Raw genomic sequence first — 21,222 nt, 5'->3', positions numbered from 1 at the left:
TATGGACCGACTTAAAAAGGAACTCCTCCAAAAAGTATTTCTGATTTGGAGATAGGCTTTGACACATGGGAAAAAAGCACAAAAGCTTTTCTCCTTTTCGAAAAATTAAAGTTGGGTTTAAGTTTAAAAACAAGCATCTATTGCCTCCCCTCATTTGAAAATACCATAACTGAGCACAAGAGGTAGAGTACGACTGCAATTCAATACGGGCAGTTGTGGATGCCCTGATGTGTGTTTTCAGTAATAACATGAAGCAAAGCAGTTGAAATACAGCTTCTCAACAGCTGATCTTAAAATTTAAACAAGAACACAGACAAGCACACTGCATTTGTGAAAGTGTTTTCAGATTTTTTTATAATGAATTCATAACAGCTGATTACAGTTTTGAAAATAAAGGTTACAAGTAACCACAGGGATGTGCCATAGCTACTGATTTTACTAATGTATGGGCACAAAGGGGCATATCTAAATCAATATAGAAAATTCTAGGATCCAGATAAACAATTACATAATGTAAAACCTTTCCTCTCCAGATCATTACACATATTTTGTCTAAATTCTGCACAGGTGAGCAGTTATTTTAACACTGGTTGCATGACTACCTGAAAAACCTATGTAATTAAACTACATCACTGACACTAAAAATGGTGTGACAGAGGAAACTCATGGAGAAGGGAAAAACACGAGCTTTTATTATAGATTGAGTCATTAACCCTCTGAGAGATCATTCATCTACACAAGCATGGCACAAGTTGTTTCAGCAGAGGAAGCATCTCAAACGATTAGCCACTAAAAGGATAGCTTGTTCAGGAAAGCTTAGAAAGTAAAAAGCACGCATCAGAGGAAAAAGTGGCTTTGGGTAGCTTTTAAGCTCCCCATAAACTTTGGCCTTGTTGAAGAGATAAATAAATAAATAAATGAACAATAACTTTTCATTTCAAGCATGAATCTATTTCCCTCATGTTATGAGCCCACTAATAAACTGACATTTGTATGTTTTCAAATCCTAACATAACTACTGGATGGAAGTCAGTTCTTCAGCCATGTGAACCCTTTTACAGGATTTGTGCAGATGATAAAGACAATACCAAAGCCCTCTTCTTGAAACACTGCATTCTCATGATGGACAATACGCCGATACCATGGTAACATACAATTTTAAAGGTATGCAGCACAAACGATCCCCAAATTATTAGCTGTGGGTACTATTTAGCAGCCACGAAACTAACCTTGGGCCTTCTCCCAAATGCTGTAATCTCATATAGTTCTGCTGATTTTTTTGCCTCAAATGTCCAGAGCACAGTGGTGCTAGGCCCCTTGGGACCGGAAAACAAAAGCAGCCACATCCCTCCTCCAGCTATCCAGGAAAGCGTCAGAGCACAGCAACTGGCTATGCAGGGGCAGGATGCCTGTGAACCACAGCATAAGGTTGTGCTGAGGGTAAAGACAACGATTTCCGTATGAAGTGCCGCCCTTATGCTGCAGCCTCCATCCATGGGATAAAAGGCCATGCAGAAAGATTCTTGTCGTCCTTCCCTTCTTCTGCCTGTCCTAAAACACAAGCCCCTAGAAACAGTACCAGAGATGTCTACCAATGTATGGTATTCGGCAATACACTACTGTTTTCAGTATTTGTACTGCAAAAGGCTAACACTTTGACACCCATCGCTACTACAGTCTGGCTTCTTTCTCTGATTCACCTGCCACTTGTTGGTGTTTGCCTACATAGAACACAGAAACACTGCACTCTGCAGTAGCTCAGTGGTTTACTCCTGGCAGCTACCCCGTACTGATGATCATTTAGTTAGCTAAGAATGCTTTCACTTCTATCAAAAATGGCATCTCACTCTCACTTTTACAGAGCTGATTCCAGGTGTCCTCCTTGTTCAGACTCACTTGTGTGACAGAACGCACCAAGACGCAGCTTTGCCTATGCTGTTGTCTGCCGAGCTCTGCCTCTACCGTGACTAGGACAGTCTTCTAGTCACATTTGCACATGTTGTCTGTTTTATCAAAGTCTCACCTTAGCTTTACTGTGTGTACTTTATAACTGAGTAATTCACAAATAAGATTGCTATTACTAGTAGCAAGAGACAGGGCAGCATTATGTACACTCCAATGCAATCAACTGTTTTCCTCTTCTGAGACAGAGAGAAACGGCCACCTGGTTTGCAGCAGTAAAACTGCCCGCCATTTACCTCCACTGCAAAATTACCAGGAGATTAGAGGGGGGAAAAAACATGCATTGACTAAAATTAGTCACTTGTCACCAACTCAAGAGTCTACAGAAACAAATTTTGTCTCCAAAATACAAATCCAATACAATTATTTGCATTGAAAGTACTTCTGCAATCAGGATCTCTAATATTCTGGAATTTTTCAGCTAGAGGATTTGCCACACAATTGTTCTTTCTTCACAGCACTTCTCTCCGTCCCAGGTTACTATACGCCTCTGCCCTGGCAGCACTAGTAAGAAAAGGCCTCAACTACAAGAAACTCATGTAAACTTAGGCACTGCCATCTCCTTCATTTTTTAGGTTGTCAGTGTGAACTCCCTTATCCATTTCAAAAGGACAGAATGTCAGCTTTAGAGAAGAATGTAACTTTAGAGAAATAGTAACTTTAGCAGATAAAATTAAGCAAGTATTATGAGAGACAACTATGAGCATTACATTCATCTCCCTCCTGGGTTAAGGAATATTCACCGCCCAGCTGCATTACAGAACTTGCCAGAGGGCAAGTAGGTGCTATCAGAATACTCTGGGACAAATTCCACTTAATCATATTTCCAATCTGAAAGTGAAATTGCATAGCTCTTACCACACTGCAAAATTTCAGTTTTCTTGTCACGGAGTATGCTGCGTTTACTTATAATTCTTTTTATGTGAAAACTCAGTTATGGTCCACTACCTTACTATAAACTGCGCTGGAGAAAATTCACAGGGACAATACATGAATCTGAAAGTCTGTTAGTCATGAACTATTCTAACTTTTTTAGGAACTTATTTTTACACCACTATGGAAGATTCCAAAAACAATTTTGCAATGCTTACTGTTATTACCCCTTACAAATTAAGATGCACACTGAAAGCTCCATGAAGTCAGTGTTAAATCAGTCAGGACTAAGTTTACATCTTCATTTTAAGTATAGGACTGGAAATGAAAGAACTACGTGTGGCAATAGTTACGGTGTAACTTGAAAACATCCAGTTCACCAAAATTGGAAAGAATAGGAATGGAAGCACAAAGCAAACACTCTTTGAAACTTTCGCGTTTCTAGCAGTTCACCAACAGTAGAGAAAACACGAAGCTCCCTATTTGATGAAAAACCAAAATATCGCCTGCTTGCACCAAACTTGGGTAAATACAAACCTTAGGGGCAAGGTCAGCACAGCAGAAGCCTATTTCCTTCACAAACACACACACTGTGTGTCTGCTTCACCTGCCAAGCAGATACCATAACAATGACACTGCTGGCAAGGGTCTGCAGTATAGCACAATTCTAAGTGAAACTGAATCACACACACTCTATCCTAGTATCTGTTACAGGTGAAGTAACAGACCTGTTAAATCTCCCTGATGCCACTGTAGGCAACATAAAGGTGGCAGAGACGAAAAATTTCTTTTTCGTACTTTACGTTAACTTCTTGAAACACGTGTTGCCTTCCCTGCAAGATGGGGAAGGCAAAGGGAGGAACAGTAACTTACACACTGTCCATTCTAGTGAAGTGGGAAAGTTGATTCAATAAGCAATAAAACGTTGCTAATTATTAATTACAGTTGTCTCAGTTGGTCTACGACTTATATTAATCAGACTCTAATGTGGTACAGCGTACATGACTGAACTGTACCAAATTGCGAGTGTCAGTTCTATCCTTAATTTACGATGATCCTTCATAAGTCTGCTCAGTTAACACAATGACACTGGCCGTGTAGGCATATTAACCAATTTTTCTCCTGACAGTTGTTGGAATTGTAACAAAGACCCACACAGAGCAGTCAGAAGCAAGATTTCAACTCCGAGTCACCTCTCTGAGAATCTTCTGATATAGAAATAATTGGTATGTTCATGAACTTGCACGGTGATGCACAAAACAGCGTCACCAAAAATATAAGTCTACCATGTTGTGTGCACGTTCACTGAACTACTAAATGCCCTAGTTTTAGCTTGGCATGTACTTACAGTTTGTAAGAGGACCTAGCAAGACAGCACGTAGACACATTTTATGTTGAATAATTTCCTCTTCTATAACGCTCAAGTACCTCATGCATCAATCCATATATACGGCGACACGTGTATCTTTTTCATCTATACCTCAGTTTTTACCTAATCCTCACGTGCGCTGAAAACGGCGTCCACAGAAACCCTATGTAGATGTGTAGGTCCGTATGTATGCAAGCACATATTTCCATACTGCCTTCCTATACGACTAGCTTTCACCTACTGACACACAATACAGGGTCTTTGAGCTCTTCCCTCTGCATTTATCAGTGCCCCCTAGATGCAATGTGCCTGCCCTAACCCCCCCCAGTCCTTCAGAGGTGCTCACGCTGTACACAGCAGGTGCTATGTATACCCAAGCCCTCCTGCCCCCCTCGGACGACAGAAGGGACAGGAGCACCGGGCTGCCCACCCCTTCCCCGGGCAGGACGCTCCTTCCCCCGCACTGCCCTCACCCCCGCAGGCAGGGCAGGCTGTCAGGTGTGCCCCGCACACTCACGCCCTCCCCTCCCCGCCCGGCTCCCGGTCCCCGCGCCCGGCCCGCCCGCCCGGCAGGTGACGCCCGGCCAGCCCCGCCGCCTCACCCGGGCGGGGCGGGGCGGCGCGGAAGGGGGGGGCCCAGCCCCAGCACCCCCGAGGGCAACGGGGGTCGCAACCTCGGCAGGGAGCTCCTCGCCCGCTGCCCTCCCCGCGCCACCGGCTGGGCCGGGGCCTCGCCCGGGAGGGGCGGCGGCGGCGGGGCGACGGCGGCGGGGAGGGGGGTGGAAGGGGGGGGGGGGGGGAGCCGGGCCGGCCCGGTTGCCAGGGAGGAGGCTCGGGCTCCGGCCCCGCACAGCGCCCACGACGAGAGGGAGGGAGGCGGGCCGGCGGCGGGGCGCGGCGCGGGTGTCCCGCCGGGGGAGGGAGGCGGGGGCGAGGGGGCGGCGGTGCCGTGAGGGCGGCGGCGGCGGGGGCACGGGTCGCTACTCACTCTCGTCAGGCAGCTGATCGAGCTCCGCCATCTTGAACGAGCCGCGCCGCTTTTTCAAAGGCTGCCTGGCGCGGTGCATTCTGGGGGAGGAGACGGGGCCTTGCGCGAGGCGGCGCTGCCGCGCGGGGACGGCGCTGGCGGGCCAGGCGCGCGGCGGGCGCGTGCGCGCGGGGAGGCGGGCGGGGGCGGAGGCGGGGAGCGGGCGTTCGCCGCCCTGAGGGAGCCGAGGGCTGAGGGGAAGGGGCGGCGGGTGGCCGGCTAGGTCACCCCGCGCTCCCCCGGGGCGATCGTGGAGGGGAAGGGGGCTTTGCGCCCCGGTCCGCTTCGGCGCGAGGGAGAGGGGGGACGGACGGCGTCCGTCTGTGACTGAAACCGTACAGTCCCCGCCGCCGGCCTCCTGGATCGCGGCAGGACGAGGGGGAGCGGGCGACGGGCGGTTCGGGGAGGGGGGAGACTGTCACTCGGTCCAAAGGGTCACCCCAAAGTCGCCGTGCTAGCTTAGTGTCTTCAAAAAAATCCCTATATTATATCATCTTCCTTCATTAAATAATAATTTTTTTGCTAAACTGTACTTATTTTCCTTGTCTGTGCTTTTCACTGTTAGCTGTCCCGTGCCTAACCTAAATGATGGCAAAGGTGAGACTTCGGGAGGAGTAAATGATAAGCATAAAAGCCCCGGCATAATCAGCCCTGGCCCCTTAGCCACGGCCTGCGTGAAGAGTTGACTAAAACGCTCACCGAGGCCAAGGCCTGAAGGTCAAGGTCTCACTTGTTCTCACCCAGCTCGAGGGAGAGAGCCAACAAACCACTGACAGTGAATAGTTGTTGCCTAACAAACTCCTTGTCTTGGTCTGCCCTCTAATGCGGTCCCCAACCATCACAGCTGCAAGCTTTCTGCAAGCAGCAGAGATAGTTTCCTTACCTAGTTCCCTTAGGTCTCTGCACCACAGCGAATTTTAAAGCTATTACCATAAACCACAAGCACCTTAAGTGCTTATGGACCTGACTCTTTACATGCATTGGGCTTTGACAACAGTACCTACTGCTACTTATACCAACCAAAATGCCTTTTATTTTATATATATATATGAAAATGCAAATTGAAGCTCAAAAGAAATTAACATTATATCTCAGTTAAGGCTAAGTCAGTGTCGCATCTGAAGCATTTATTGCCAACAGCATGATAGTGTAATGCAAAATGGATGCTATGCCTGTTTGCATCTCTTTAAAAGCATCTAGGTGAAACCAAAGATTCTGCAAAACACAGAAAATGTATACCTTGGGACATGGAATAGAGTTTTTAATTTGTGTTCTTAATTTGCTAATGAACTCAGATGACTAGGCACTGTAGCAGGTTGAGAGGGGCAGGATATAGGTCATGCTATTAAACAATTTTAAAAAAAATAATAAAAAAAATCAATGCTGCCCTTGTGCTTAAGAGGAAAAAAGTGAGTTTCTAAGAGAAGAAACGAACTGAGTAAAATAATTTAGAAATTCCCCCAGGGCTTTCTATGTACATTGCAGCAGAGCTTAAAAAAAAAAAGGTAAAAAGAGAAGACAAAGGCTAGCAGGCATTACCACCCCCTTTTCCAGGTCATTCTGAAGTGCTGTTAAAACAGCCTTCCTTCCCCTTAGCCCCCAAAGGGCTGAAGACAGTTCAGCAAGAACTCTCCATACTGCACAGCACAAAACAAAGCAACTACAGCAGAGAGATGCAAAGCAGCATAGGCATAATGCGCTAAATAAACTAATAACAAAAAGCAACAAAATAGTAGTCTGTGCTCTTTCAAAGGCAAAACCTACATATTAAACCCTGTACAGTTTTCCCCCTTAATAAAACACCTCCACCACCCAAAAGGCCTGACATGGACCAGACCTTCCAGGCTCAGGTAAACAAGAGTGTGTTAACACCATTACTCTTTCTGTATTTCAGCTTGGCTCCCCTTGTTCCAAGGGTTGTGTGTTAATGCTCAGCTGAGAGGTGACACTGAGCCTTCCACAGTTGACAGAAGATACTGACCACCAGCGAGATTTCTACTCCTGTGCTTTGTAAACCTGGTCATCAGGTCTCGCTGTGCTGAAAGCAGCGGTTGCCCAGCACCACCCTGATGCTAGACCTTTCACCCAAGGAAGGGATTTTCAGGGGAGCAAAGAAAAAACTTCTACAACACAATTGCATTTTGCAACAGTCCTCAGAGCCTGAATTTCTAGAAGGGAAAGGAAAGAGGAAAAAAGAAACAAAAAAATCCCCAAGGCCTTTCAGGGCTTCTTTGTACATTGTGATAAAACTAGAAAACAGATGAAAGAGCTAAATTTTCCCCCACCCCCAACACCTCCTGCCGATCATCTTAAAAATTACCAGGTCAGAAGGCAGAATTCATCTTCCAACAGCATGATGCTGGGTATTCCTTCATTTCATTCCAACTGCTGCATTTGAAAAATATTTAGCAGAAGCTATTACCATTCACTGTGCTGAAAGGATAACGATCAACACTGTATTATGAGGATTCCTACTATAAAAGACTTTTTACATCTTGGCCTTTTATGAATGCTGCAGCATCCCTATATTCTGGTTCTTCATTTCTCCTGTGCATGCTGTTTCCAAGTCACACAAACGCAACCCTGTTTGACAAAGCGGTGTTTGACATAGCCAGTGCCATTTGACTGTATGCAGACAAACACACAATGCTTTCAGTGCATCCTTTTACTATTCTGGCAAATTTGCGGTTTACACTTGAGTGATGTGGAAATGACACAATTATTCTGATAGACAGGCATGGTGACCGAGAACATCATTGCTAACAACCTGCCATTAGGTACTGCTGACTCACCTGCCTCGGACAGATGGAGGGAGATCTTTAAACTGGCTTCACTCATGCCATTCGCTTTCCCAGAGGGTCATGTTAGGCAACCGCTCTTAATGGTGTGCGCCAAAACGCTGCAGAAAGCACTCCCGTGCTCCCATTTCGCCTTAATTACTGCAGATGATATTAAGACATGGGTTACACCACCTACTAATCAATGCATTCAGAGTAGTGTCAGCACAGTGCAGGTAGTGCTACGTCCTGGGGACAGGAGACGGCTAGGGTGTCATTTTCTCACCTCCCCTAGGCAGGCACTGGTAGTAGGAAGAAAAGCACAGGCAGCTGGCAGAAGAGCGTGCTCTTCAGTCACTGATGTTCTTGTGAAGTCTGAGTCCTGCTGCATTAATACATTATGAAACTAGAATTTGTTACAAGGGGGCAGGAGCAGCAGTAGTTTCCCCTTTCAGTTGTTGGGAAGCCATTCCTTCTTCTCACCTTCAGACTGTACTTGAGTATCTCACTTTCTGTGAAAGCGACCCGCAAAGCCCACTGGCTCACATGCTACTTTCACACTGGAATGAATGAAAACCAGCAAGTCATCTTGACTGGGACCTACATCTGCACTTCTTCTCATAGGTGCCATTGCATCTCCAAAATGATAATTTCTGGAGAAGTAGCCTGGCATTTATTTGAAAATAAAAGTACACACAAGCTCTTGGTCAGATCTACATGACAGTGGAAACTATTTTTTAAGGGCATAACAGGAGTGACAGTATAACGGACTAAGTTAGGGGCCTCACCACATATATAAAAGCCATTTAAGCAAAATACTAAGTGGGATGTAAGTTGGCCACAAAAACACTTCAGCAGAAAATTATGTCCCCAGAACTCACAGAGGGAGGTCTGGAACAGTCTTCCAGAAAGCAAGCTGAAGCAAAGACCTCAGGAGTTACAAACACTGCACGACTCATTTAAGAACATGAGGACAACCCTTTACGGTATTGAGAAAGTTTGATATACCCAGACATCTTTTTCATATATAAATTATTTGGCCTTCCCCCCCCCCCCCCCCCCCCCGACTATAAACAGAAGGCGGTGGGGGGGGGGGGCACAGATTTCATTGAAGGCTGTACCAACTGATTTAAAGATTGTTTTATGGCTAAAAGTACCAGGCTGGGTGACCTGTGCTGTATTTTTTTCCTCAGTCACTTCTTTCCTGCATGACCTTGGGCAAAACACAAACAGTTTACACTGACTGCCAATCAGTAGGCCTAGGCTGGCTTCCTTCAGTTTACCCAGATCATATAAACTGCATGGACTATCCTAACATTTGCGAGCCATTGTACAACAGAGCCTCCAGCCATGCTAAATAAAGATAAAATGGTTAAATATTTATAAATTGCTGCTTTTTGTAGCTTAACATTTAGATCAGCAGTCATTCCTCATCATTCCTCAACATCCCTCCTCTGAAAAAAGCAGATGTCATGGGACCTAATGTCTTGACAACTCATTCCTTTCAAGTAGTTTTGACAGAAATGGGACTACCTATTCATCCAGCTCTGCTTCGTGCACATACTCCAAAAGTAATGCCTCCAGTGGTTGTCACCGTGCTGCTCTTCTCAGCCTGGCCCCAGGGAGAGGCTGTCTATGCTGGGTCGCAGTGGTACCAGCACCTGCTTTCAGCAGAAGCAGGTCCACTTTGCAGTTGGACAAGCCAGAAGCAGCAGAAGCAGCGCCTGAATTCACATTTGATTTCACTGCAGGGCAGTCACAGCAGGGCTCTCCTATGATCCCCAAAGGGCACCTGCTGCCTTCTCAGAAAGTCCTGTCCCATTTTCTCTTTTACTGCTGTATTTGCGAGGTTAGAGACAGCTTGGGATACACTTGCTTGTGCTGCAATTACAACTGAGCACTACATATACATCGTAAAGCACTCCCTGCGCTGCTTGGGTTGGAGCAAAAGGGAACTTTGAGCCACCTCTGGTACAGGTGACAGAAGGAACATCAAAAGCATCTACCTTTAATTCCTGGTCCCAAACTGAACTGTAAGCTGTTTGCCCCCCCCCCCCAAAAAAAACCCTCAAACCCAAACATCTACCTCACAACTGAATGAGTTCTCATGTTCTCTTCCAGAGACTGACAAGATTATACTTAAGTGACTGACCAAAAGTTTCTGTTGGAAGCAAAACAATGATTAGCCACTGGTTAAGCTACTGAAGAACCACAAGACAAGAGCTACTCTCTTCACTTCCTCTCAAAATCCATTAGCACCAACCTCAGTCGATTCTCTTGCACTGAACTGTCAAGCCATGTGACTTACCCGGTCCTTCCACATTTCCTTCTCTCCCCGACAACAGCTTTGTTTTCTGGCTACCACTCCTCACCCTCCTCTCCTTCAGGGGTCCTGGAAACAGCTGCACCGTAAGCTACCACTTTGGCTTCAAACTCCTTTTTCAAAAGGTATTGGGACATGACAATGTTTTAGGAAACAGATCTGCTGTTACCACACAGGTTACCAGAGACTGAAGCTACAACTGTCAGAATGAGCTTGAACTGTCCCTTCTTGGGAAGGGAACTGTCATAGTGGAGGAGATACTGAATGCACTGCCAATGCAGAGCTGTGCCTGGGGATTAGCCAACTTGCCCTAATAGCTCAGGGAAATCAGTAATTTTTGAAAAGAACTGATGTTGCTCTATAGTCAAGTACTCCTATATTGCTCAATGACTTACTGAAAGTGAGAAGTAACAAACACCACTAAAACATTGAAATTATTAGTTTATATTGATGTTTCAAGACAGGGATTTCAAGACTACCCACAGAGTAGCGATTGACCTCACTCCAGGTCATGAGTGCAGCTTGAGACCAAGCTCAACTTACAGCTTTGTTAGGACTTGAGTCTACAACAACCAACTTACATCACGTTGAAGGTAGATATTAAAGGAGATTTATTGGGGCTAATACTAAATTCAAACAGCCACAAATTCATTTCCATGTTTACCACACCAACCGTTGACAGATGAAGTCTCAGTGGAAAGTCTGAATTTTCATTTCGCCTTGACTTCCTGAAACGTGACTACAGATTTCAATATTTCGCATTTGATCTTCAGAGGGAGATATCATGTTTAAGAACATTCTACCAAATACATTTAAATCGTGACTCAAAACCCAAACAGTTTGGAAGTTTTGAAACATAAAGCTGTTAGTATGAAATTAGCTTTTATTTTTTACCTCAAAATAAATGCACATTTATCATTTATTCAAATGAAAACTGAAAAAGGGTAAACTTAAACAAGAGGGAACCTTAACAGAGCAAATATCGCAAACATCCTAAAGTTCCTTCTCCTGCTATTGCCCAGCTCTGTTTGGCTAAAGACACAAGCTTGGTTTTTGTTTGTGGGTGGGTTTTTTTTGGTCAGTTTGGTCAACTAAAAGAAACACTTAAAAGCCCCAAAATTAGAAGTGGTACAAAACAAAACCAGGTACTCGTTCTCATCAGAATTCAGGTCCGTGTGTTGCCACACATTTATATAAAACTTTCACTAAGTGTCGTACTAAATAGGATTTAGTAACCTCTTCTGCAGTTTAGCTCTTGATATCTTGGTAAGAGAAGTCAATGCATAAGCATGTCAGAAGTCAACGCTATAGTGTAACTACAGTATAACTCTAACAGGGCTTCTAAATACTGTTCACCAGAGTGATGTCTTATAGTTGAATTTCAATTTCAGCAGGTACTTCAGATTTACCTGAGCAACATCATACACAATATATCTGGGAAAAATGTTAAGGAATAATTATAGTTGTTGATATTAATAACACAGAAAAACCTCAAAACATAGTAAAACTTTACCTTTGAACTTAAGTTACGATACAGATGCTTGTGTAATTAAGCAGTTCTAACAGCTCAAACCACAAATCTTTAAATTTGACTTTTCTTTGAATCTGAAAATGTTTTATACAATAGTTAGAAACAAACAACTAACAGTCATATGGAGAATTAACGACGGTGCAGCAGGAATCCTGAATGACAGGCAGGTGAACTGACTTAGATACGGGGCTGTAGCTCTTGAAGATTATTTTTTGTCAACCAGAGCCATAACACACAACATCTCTCTTGCTATCTCAACAGCGGAGTGACGTAGCCTAGATGATATCTGCAGTTACGGACTTGGCATCTACAATTATAATCATAGCTCTGTTGCTACCTTCCAGCACAAACTCATTAACGTCCTCTTAATCTCCCACCAAAAACCCCAAACTGGAATCAGAAAGAAAAGCTCTACAATGGTTGGCAGTGCTTGCACATTCTATGACCACACTGCACCATTTTGGTTTTTTTCAGAAGACAGTCCCAGCTCGCCTATTTGTTTCTCAATGCTTTCGGCCTCAAACTTTTCATCTAAAATTGGGATTAGAGGTAAGCATCCCCATTAAACACAGTGCAAACCAAAATGAATGCACATCATGTTACCTCAATTAGCTATTATTAACTGTATTATATTGTATCATCTGACCAAGACAGATGTTGTATTTAAGAAAACTCAAGATAAAAACAGTGCTGCCATGAGTTCTGTTGCCAAGACTGCTTGTAAGAGGAAAACAGCTTACCAAGAGAGAAGACAGTTTCTGCCCAACCCAGAGGTTGTATTAATGGGTCACTTGCTTCACTAGCAGTGAAGAGAATTATCTGGGACCTCAGACATCACTTATTCTTATGACCTCGTGTGAATGTTGAGCACACATTCATTTGGGGGCACTTCTGCCTAGAAAGAGGCTTAATGGCTACATCTCATACATCTCTGATGGGCATCTGAGCTTTACCTCAACACTTGCAAAGGGTCTGGGGAACACAAGAGAAGCTGTGTGATGATAGACGCCATCAAGCCACAGAGCTGGCTCCCCCACCTCCTCCTGGCCAAGCTGGCCAGCCACAGCACCACAAGGAAGAAACCAGACTGGAGTGATGTGAAACCACAGGCTGCATTCCTCTCCCCTTGTCCTGGCACGTCTCTGGGCAAAGCACTACTGGGCTGTGTTGCCTGGCCACTCCAATGCTTTCACATATTGAGTCTTGTTGGGGCAACAGCTATTTGCTACATGTATTGTTTCCTTTTTTTGCAGAATAATAATTTAAGTGTGAGAACTGTAAAATCATCTCCTTTGGAGAAAAGACTCTAAATTGTCTGCGAGTACTCCAAAGCAGATCTAAAAGAAACAAAACACAGTGTGCCAAACTCCTGACCGATATTAGCGATCCTGCTCCTGCTAAACTCAGCAACACTCAAACACAGTGTGCAGCCAACATAATAGCAAAGGATACTCATTATACAGAAGACAGGTATCATTAATTCCTGTTGAGATCCCATTCCCTAAGGGAACCTCTACACCACCAAGGGTGGTAGTGGCTGTGGGATCAGGTGCAGTTTTGCCCAAGCCTAGAAAGGGGAAAAACATTAGTTAGAAATCTAGAAGGCAAAAACAGACTGTGCATATGAAGAAATGACTCAACCAGCCAAATATTACTTCACATAAATTTTCAAATGCTGACCAAGTGCAAAAGTATCTTAAAAAGAACACAAAGAATACAGTCTGTTTATTCAATTCAGCATCACCACACTTATGGTAGTCATACTCAGCTATATTAAAAGGAGAATTTTAGACTTTTGGCTACTAATTGTCTAATCTGTATGATCAAACCTAAACCAGACCAGATTTATAGCTCTCATATCTGAGGTCCATTAATGAAAACATGCACATTGTGGCATTTTCAGAGAAGTATAACAAACCAATTCTTATTCTCTTTAAACTCTTCAATACAAATCTGATCTGACATTCATAATAGTGTGAGTAGTATGTATTGAAAAAGATGCTAAATCACATTTTATTCTGTTTTAGGCAACTGATTTTTTAAGCCTCTCAAAATAAATAGTTTAAGAAAAGCCGCTCATTACTGAATGTTACTGTTCTCCGCTCTCCCATTTCAGTACAGAAGATAGTCATGATTACCATTTCTTTCGCCTGAATTAGAGAGCTAAGTCTTTTCTCTCATCTTCTTTTTCAGTGCAATATACTAATACTTTTTGCAGATAGAAGTGTAATGAGAACAGCTGTTCTATCTGAACTTTTATTCTTAGCTTTTCCCTTCTCTCCAAGCTTCTAAGGTACTTTGAAGGCTAAACAATTATTCTTCTGATCTACCAAACCTCTCATCTTTCTTCTAAAATACATAGTATTGTTATGATGAAAGCAAGTAAGAAGCTGGAGAACGCACCTTACATTTTCTCTTGTGTGATGTCAAATGAAAGTTTCCTCCTGAACTTCAGGCAAGACATTAACTTCAGTCTTAACATTCCAAGCATACTAACTCCCACCTCAAAACACCACATACACATATACAGATGCAACTATAGGGCAACATTATGCAAACCCTTAAAGGAAGTACAGCTATGAAATTGCTATAGTTCTCTTCGCTAAGCGGAGAGCCACAATAGTTTGCCATCAATAACAGATTACCAGTGACAACTGCTAATGCTTACCTTTCACACTGTGTTTTCCCTTGGGCAATTTTGTTATGTGAGAAGCATTCTTTAGCTCATACCTGGACAGCACAAAGAACACACAATAGCATTTTACATTCATCTTAAACTACCTTGGTGAAAAAAAATCACAGTTTTTTCAGCCTTCAGTTTATGGTGAGTTAATATAAAGTTAATTTAGATTCTAGACTTCTAGAACTCAACAGCCTTCCTTCTTTGTCTCAGTTACTGATTTTAATGATATTGGCATTTAGTACAAGATTCTAGACCTGCAACAGTGATTTCCACCCCACCCCCCCCCGCCCCAATAGCTCTCATTTTAAGAAAAAAGAAATCTTGTTTCTACAGGAATACCACGTGCTCTTTCTTCACACTGAAGAAAAGGCTTGCAATTTTAGCATCACCTTCTGCCATGATATATTAAGCATGTTCGGCAAATAGTCTTCATAAGTTACTTACATATTTCCAAGGGCAACTTCTCCCAGTAGTATTAAGCCTATGGGATCAGCTTGAGATGTGTGACAGTAGTTGGCACTCTTGGATACCATGTCTGCAAAATAGATGCCCTTCCCAAACATGTAGCCAGTCTGCAAGCAGCAAAAGAAGAAAAAAAAAAAAAAATTGGAACAATAACACAAAGGCAGCATTGAATCCACCTGGCTGGGCTCCCAGGAGAGCAAAGCTGCAACTCAAGCTCTTGCAGACAGCAGTCAGCAACCAACGCTGGACACACAATGTTGCCTGCATGCTGAGAGAAAACATTGAGCCTGCCCCACAGAGAAATTCTCCTATTTAGGTTGTCTCCAACTGTGGCCAACTCTGGGCACAGGGATGGAGGCAGCCAGAGAAGCTGTTTAACGTACCACAGGAGCTTCAGGGGGAGCTATCCGGAGACCCTGTGAGAGGATACCAGCGAAGTTGGTGGTGCGGGAACCATGCCACAGCAGCTGGCGATTATGAAGCTGCTTAAATGGCTTGTAACGCTGACTCTCTCCTTCACGCTCAATCCTGAAGATCTTCAATTCAAAAAGAGACAGGAAGAAAAGAACAACCAAGCAAATAAACCATTACCTTCATGCAACTAATCAGATGGGGAAAAAAAAAAAATCACCTATCTAGTCTGGAATATACACTAATCTGCTAGGAAAATTGATCTGGATGGTTTTTAGTATTTGCAGTTTGCTGTATCATGCTAGCAAAAAAGAGGTAGCATTGACCACACAGTACTTGTTATTGATTACTTCTCTATCTTCCCTTCTGCATTTTCATGAGATCATAGTTTTCTGAAAAATCATTCAGTGGACTAAGGCTCAGTTTTAGAAGATGATTACTCCTCCACCTCCTTTTTGAGGCCAATTAAATTAAAACGCACGCCCACAGACAGCTCAATAAGCTTAGACTTACCTCTGTCTAGACTTTTACTATTCTATTAAATAGCCATTGGTCTATCAAACCATCCCTTCAACAAAAGAAACTAGATAAGCTACTCAAAAATAAAAGGAAACTGCAAACAAGTCAGTCAACTTAGAAGAGTCCGTCTTCACAAACTTAAACCCCAGTATTGCCCAGCTTACATCCACGACTTTGAGATCATATGCATTGTGAGTAGCAGCATGAGTATTTTTCACATATTGTTTAATAATCTTGGCTTCTTCTGAATCTTTGTCAACAACCTGCAAAGAGGCAAATGAGAGAAGTTTCTTTAGTGTACAAACTAGCAGGCTTCTTATAACGTGATGACATCCACCATATGCTTGCAACTCCCCAGTTTAAGCCTCCTTTATCATTTAGGTGGAAATTTATTCCCAGCTAGAGAAGATGTACAGGTATACAGACAGCACTCAGTCACAGAATGTCTGAGATGGGAAGGCACCTCTTGAAATTGAGATGATTTCCAACTCCCCTGCTCAAAGCAGGGTCAGCTGGAGGAGGTTGCCAAGGGCTGAGTCCATTTCATTTGTTGTACTCTAAACTAACAGGACACCAGCTTGTATTCACAGTCACTCATTTCCTTTTATTTCCTTTACCTTAATATCAGTTCGAAGTTTTTCATAGTTGATGTCAATTGGGTCTTTATCTCCATCTTCATTTCCACCTCTCAGAAGGCTGTAAGCAACCTCAATATCAAGCAAGTTGTCCAACATCTGTACTTTAGCCTGAAGAATTTGAAAAGGTTATTTTACTTGTGCCTTTGACATGTTCAGAATAACTCTGGAATACCCCAAATGATAAAAGTGTATGTGAATCACTGGCCACATACTGCTGTCTAACAACACAACATTGCCTTTTTTTAAAAAAAAAATATATATACTTAAACATCCTAAAATACAGACACATATACACATATATATAAATAAGACTATAATATATAACATGTATCTTCTAATACCATACATATATAATTATTTGTATATGTATACACACATATATACACATAAACAAAAAGATATTCTGAAGAAAAACAAGCTTAACCTCATGAAAGCATGAGGTTAAAGCAAGTCTTAAAACCTCACAAATTCTCTCTGTTAGATGTCTGATAAGAAGACCTGTTGCCTGCAGACAACATACTGTTTCCATTCAATACCTGAATGTATTCCAAGTTATTTAGGAGAGGTGGTTTCTTCATCCCAAAGTCATGAGGAATCAGAGTGTAGAAGCGGTTGGAGAGGTCCAAGATCTGGGATTCCGAACCACTGTCAGAAACAGCCTAGACAAAACAAGCACCGAAGAAAATTGCTGAGTAAGATTAAGTCTCCATAGCAATAAACACACACAAGATACTTGAGGACTAATACACAGAAGCAGCAATACAAATAGTGTTAAAGCTGAAACTCCCACAGAACTAAAAAGGGCAATTTATTTAATTGTTTTGCATGTAGTAAGTCACAGTACGTGCACAGAAATGCACAGACTTTCTGGTACAAGAAAAATCTAATGGGGATTATGTTTCTGGAAGGCAAAATAAAGGCTTCTGGATATGGAAAGGGTGCATGTCCTTGGCAAGGTACTGGTCCACTCTTAACAACTGAAGTAAAGCCTTATCTGTGCTTTGGCAGGGAGCCCATAACAAAAAGTAGGGTATACTGGTACACTTTTGCAAGCTGTTTAAGGCAATACTATGTAGTGATTCTTGGAATGGTCCAGATCACGATGTGTAAATACAGTAATCTCATCAAGCCAGACCCTTTCCTGTGTGAACATAACCTTTATTCTCATCCTCAAACAGAATTCTCTGGGGTGGAAACACCAGCTCACTACTAGATCAAAACTCTGGCTTCATTTGCTCAACTGCCATTTATGTCTGGCTCAGCCTGAAGTTTGTGCTACAAAAGTGTGAAAGATACAAGTACTGCCCAAACTGGTATAACAGGGAAGAGAACTAGTTACCTGTGGAAGCCACATCCTCTTCTCCAGCTAGAGCGCACACAGATCTTTATACACACAGCTCAGCATTCACCCCACTCCAAGCCCAGAACAACTTCTGAATTCCCCTCTTGCTTTAAAACGCTTTCATGCTCACCTGCTGAACCTCATTAAGGATGGAGTATGCGCTCTGGATCTGTCGCTTGCTCAGTTTTCCCAATGGCATCTTCTGCAGGTCAATCTGGTGAAGATTTAAACGATTAAAAGAGGATTTCACTACATTGAAACTATTACAGCATTCCCTCTCTAGTTTTTAGGGAACAAATCTCTCCATCCTGGTAGGACTGACCCCATGAAGAATGGAAACATTTCAGACTTGGTATTAATTTTCTGTGGATTGAGGAATGATGTCAGAAGGACAGTGCACACTACTGAGAAGACATCCTATAAACAAAGGAATACTGCAATAGGAAACTAAGCATGCATGCTAGGGCAACAGAAAAATAAGGTATTAAGCATTGGCTAGAAGTTTAATATTGACCTGGTGTCAAATGCATTCCTCAATCACTTCAGTAACCATACATTTCACGCTGACAAAGAAGCAAACTGAATTAAATAGTTCTTGTTCATAAGATCATCTCTGTCTCTAGGTACAACCTAGCACACCTTCTTCCAACATTACCCTACAATTATCAATGGTCAAAACGCAAAGAGGTTTTTAAGATGCTTTGTATTCATTAATGAAAAACAAATTAAAAAAAAGCAACTAAGTTAAAAGTGATGTCTTGGTTGCTTGCATTTAGAATCATAGAATCATTTAGGTCAGAAAAGACCTTTAAGATCATCGAGTCCAACTGTAAACTAACACTGCCAAGTCCACCACTAAACCATGTCCCTAAGTGCCACATCTACATGTCTTTTAAATACCTCCAGGGATGGTGATTCCACCACTTCCCTGGGCAGCCTGTTCCAATGCTTGACAACCTTTTTGGTGAAGAAATCTTTCCTAATATCCAATCTAAACCTCTCCAAGCGCAACTTGAGGCCATTTCCTCTTGTCCTATCATTTGTTACTTGGGAGAAGAGACCGATCCCCACCTCACTACAACCTCCTTTCAGGTAGTTGTAGAGAGCAATAAGGTCTCCCCTCAGCCTCCTCTTCTCCAGACTAAACAACCCCAGCTCCCTCAGCTGCTCCTCATAAGACTTGTGCTCCAGACCCTTCACCAGCTTCATTGCCCTTCTCTGGACACGCTCCAGCACCTCAATGTCTGTCTTGTAGTGAGGGGCCCAAAACTGAACACAGTACTCGAGGTGCAGCCTCACCAGGGCCAAGTACCAGGGGATGATCACCTCCCTGCTCCTGCTGGCCACACTATTTCTGATACAAGCCAGGATGCCATTGGCCTTCTTGGTCACCTGGGCACACTGCTGGCTCATATTCAGTCCGCTGTTGACCAACGCCCCCAGGTCTTTTTCTGCTGGGCAGCTTTCCAGCCACTCTTCCCCAAGCCTGTAGCATTGCATGGGGCTGTTGTGACCCAAATGCAGGACCCAGCAGTTAGCCTTGTTGAACTTTATACAATTGGCTTTGGCCCATCAATCCAGCCTGTCCAGATCCCTCTGTAGAGCCTTCCTTCCCTCAAGCAGATCAACACTCCCACCCAACTTGGTGTTGTCTGCAAACTTACTGAGGCTGCACTCGATCCCCCTGTCCAGATCATTGATAAAGATACTAAACAGAACTGGCCCAAATACTGAGCTTTGGGGAACACCACTTGTGACAGGCTGTCAACTGGATTTAACTCTATTCACCAGAACTCTTTGGCCCCAGCTACCCAGCCAGTTTTTTTACTCAGAATGCACCCATCCAAGCCATGAGCAGCCATTTTCTCCAGGAGAACACTGTGGGAAATGGTGTCAAAGGCTTTAATAAATTCCAGGCAGACAACATTCACAGCCTTTCCCTCATCCACAAAGTGGGTCACCTTGTTACAGAAGGAGATCAGGTTAGTCAAGCAGGACCTGCCTTTCATAAACCCATGCTGACTGGGCCTGATCTCCTGGTTGTCCTGTACATGCTGTGTGATGGCACTCAAGATGATCTGCTCCATAGCCCTCCCCAGCACTGAGGTCAGACTGACAGACCTGTAGTTCTACAGATCCTCCTTCCAGCCCTTCTTGTAGATGGGCATCACATTTGCTAACCTCCAGTCAACTGGGACCTCCCAGGTTAGCCAGGACTGCTGATGAATGACTGAAAGTGGCTTGGTGAGCACTTCCACCAGCTCCCTCAGTACCCTTGGGTGGATCCCATCCAGCCCCATAGACTTGTGTGTGTCTAAGTGGCATTGCAGGTCGCTAACCATCTCCCCTTGGATTATGGGGGATTAATTCTGCTCCCTGTCCGTGTCTTCCAGCTCAGGGGGCTGGATACCCAGAGAACAACTGGTCTTACTATTAAAGACTAGGCAAAGAAGGCATTAAGTACCTCAGCCTTTTCCTCATCCTCTGTCACTATGTTTCCCCCTGCATCCAATAAAGGATGGAGATTCTCCTTAGCCCCCCTTTTGTCGCTAATGTATTTATAGAAACATTTTTTATTGTCTTTTATGGCAGTAGCCAGGTTAAGTTCTAGTTGGGCTTTGGCCCTTCTAATTTTCTCCCTGTGTAACTTCACGACATCCTTGGAATCCTCCTGAGTTGCCTGCCCCTTCTTCCAAAGGTCATAAACTCTCCTTTCCCCCCTCTCCCAAAGTTCCAGCCAAAGCTCTCTGTTCAGCCGGCCAAGTGGTATGCCCCGCTGGCTTGTCTTTCGGCACATGGGGATGGCCTGCTCCTGCACCTTTAAGACTTCCTTCTTGAGGTATGTCCAGTATTCCTGCACTCCTCTGCCCTTCAGGACTGCCTCCCAAGGGACTCTGTCAACCAGGCTCCTAAACAGGCCAAAGTCTGCCTGCCAGAAGTCCAAGGTAGCAGTTCTGCTGACCCCCTTCACTTCTCCAAGAATCAACAACTCTATCATTTTGTGATCACTATGCTCAAGACAGCCTCCAACCATCGTTATCACCCACAAGTCCTTCTCTGTTCACAAACAAATCCAGCTGGGTGCCTTCCCTCATTGGCTCCCTCACCAGCTGTGTCAGGAAGGTAACTTCCACGCACTCCAGGAACTTCCTAGAGTTTCCTCTCCACTGTATTGTATTTCCAGCAGACATCTGGTAAGTTGAAGTCCCCCAAGAGAACAAGGCAGGGTTAGTGATTGTGAGACTTCTCCCAGCTGCTTATAGAATATTTTGTCTGCCTCTTCATCCTGGTTGGGTGGCCTA

General features: G+C 43.7%; 2 protein-coding genes across 3 annotated transcripts in view; both read right to left on the bottom strand.

Annotated features, from left to right (window-relative positions):
• The window catches only part of LIN9 (lin-9 DREAM MuvB core complex component), a 40,925-nt gene extending 35,625 nt beyond the window's left edge, over positions 1–5,300 (bottom strand). For both annotated transcript variants that reach the window (XM_069800029.1, XM_069800031.1), the window contains exon 1: positions 5,193–5,300. In XM_069800029.1, coding sequence (XP_069656130.1) covers positions 5,193–5,271 — 79 coding nt within the window. In that variant the 5' untranslated portion in view covers positions 5,272–5,300. The remainder of the gene's footprint in view (positions 1–5,192) is intronic.
• Positions 5,301–10,918: 5,618 nt separating this feature from the next.
• Positions 10,919–21,222, bottom strand: part of PARP1 (poly(ADP-ribose) polymerase 1) — a 38,174-nt gene continuing 27,870 nt past the window's right edge. The window contains exons 15-23 of the mRNA XM_069800028.1: positions 18,051–18,134; positions 17,115–17,237; positions 16,558–16,686; positions 16,105–16,203; positions 15,394–15,546; positions 14,990–15,117; positions 14,531–14,592; positions 13,315–13,429; positions 10,919–11,765 (exon numbers count right to left, since the gene is read on the bottom strand). Coding sequence (XP_069656129.1) covers positions 11,684–11,765; positions 13,315–13,429; positions 14,531–14,592; positions 14,990–15,117; positions 15,394–15,546; positions 16,105–16,203; positions 16,558–16,686; positions 17,115–17,237; positions 18,051–18,134 — 975 coding nt within the window. The 3' untranslated portion in view covers positions 10,919–11,683. The remainder of the gene's footprint in view (positions 11,766–13,314; positions 13,430–14,530; positions 14,593–14,989; positions 15,118–15,393; positions 15,547–16,104; positions 16,204–16,557; positions 16,687–17,114; positions 17,238–18,050; positions 18,135–21,222) is intronic.

Source organism: Haliaeetus albicilla, chromosome 13, assembly GCF_947461875.1.
Source record: "Haliaeetus albicilla chromosome 13, bHalAlb1.1, whole genome shotgun sequence".
NCBI classification, from domain to species: domain Eukaryota; kingdom Metazoa; phylum Chordata; class Aves; order Accipitriformes; family Accipitridae; genus Haliaeetus; species Haliaeetus albicilla.
Note: the sequence above shows the minus strand (reverse complement) of the source record. Positions and strands in the feature narration are given on the sequence as shown.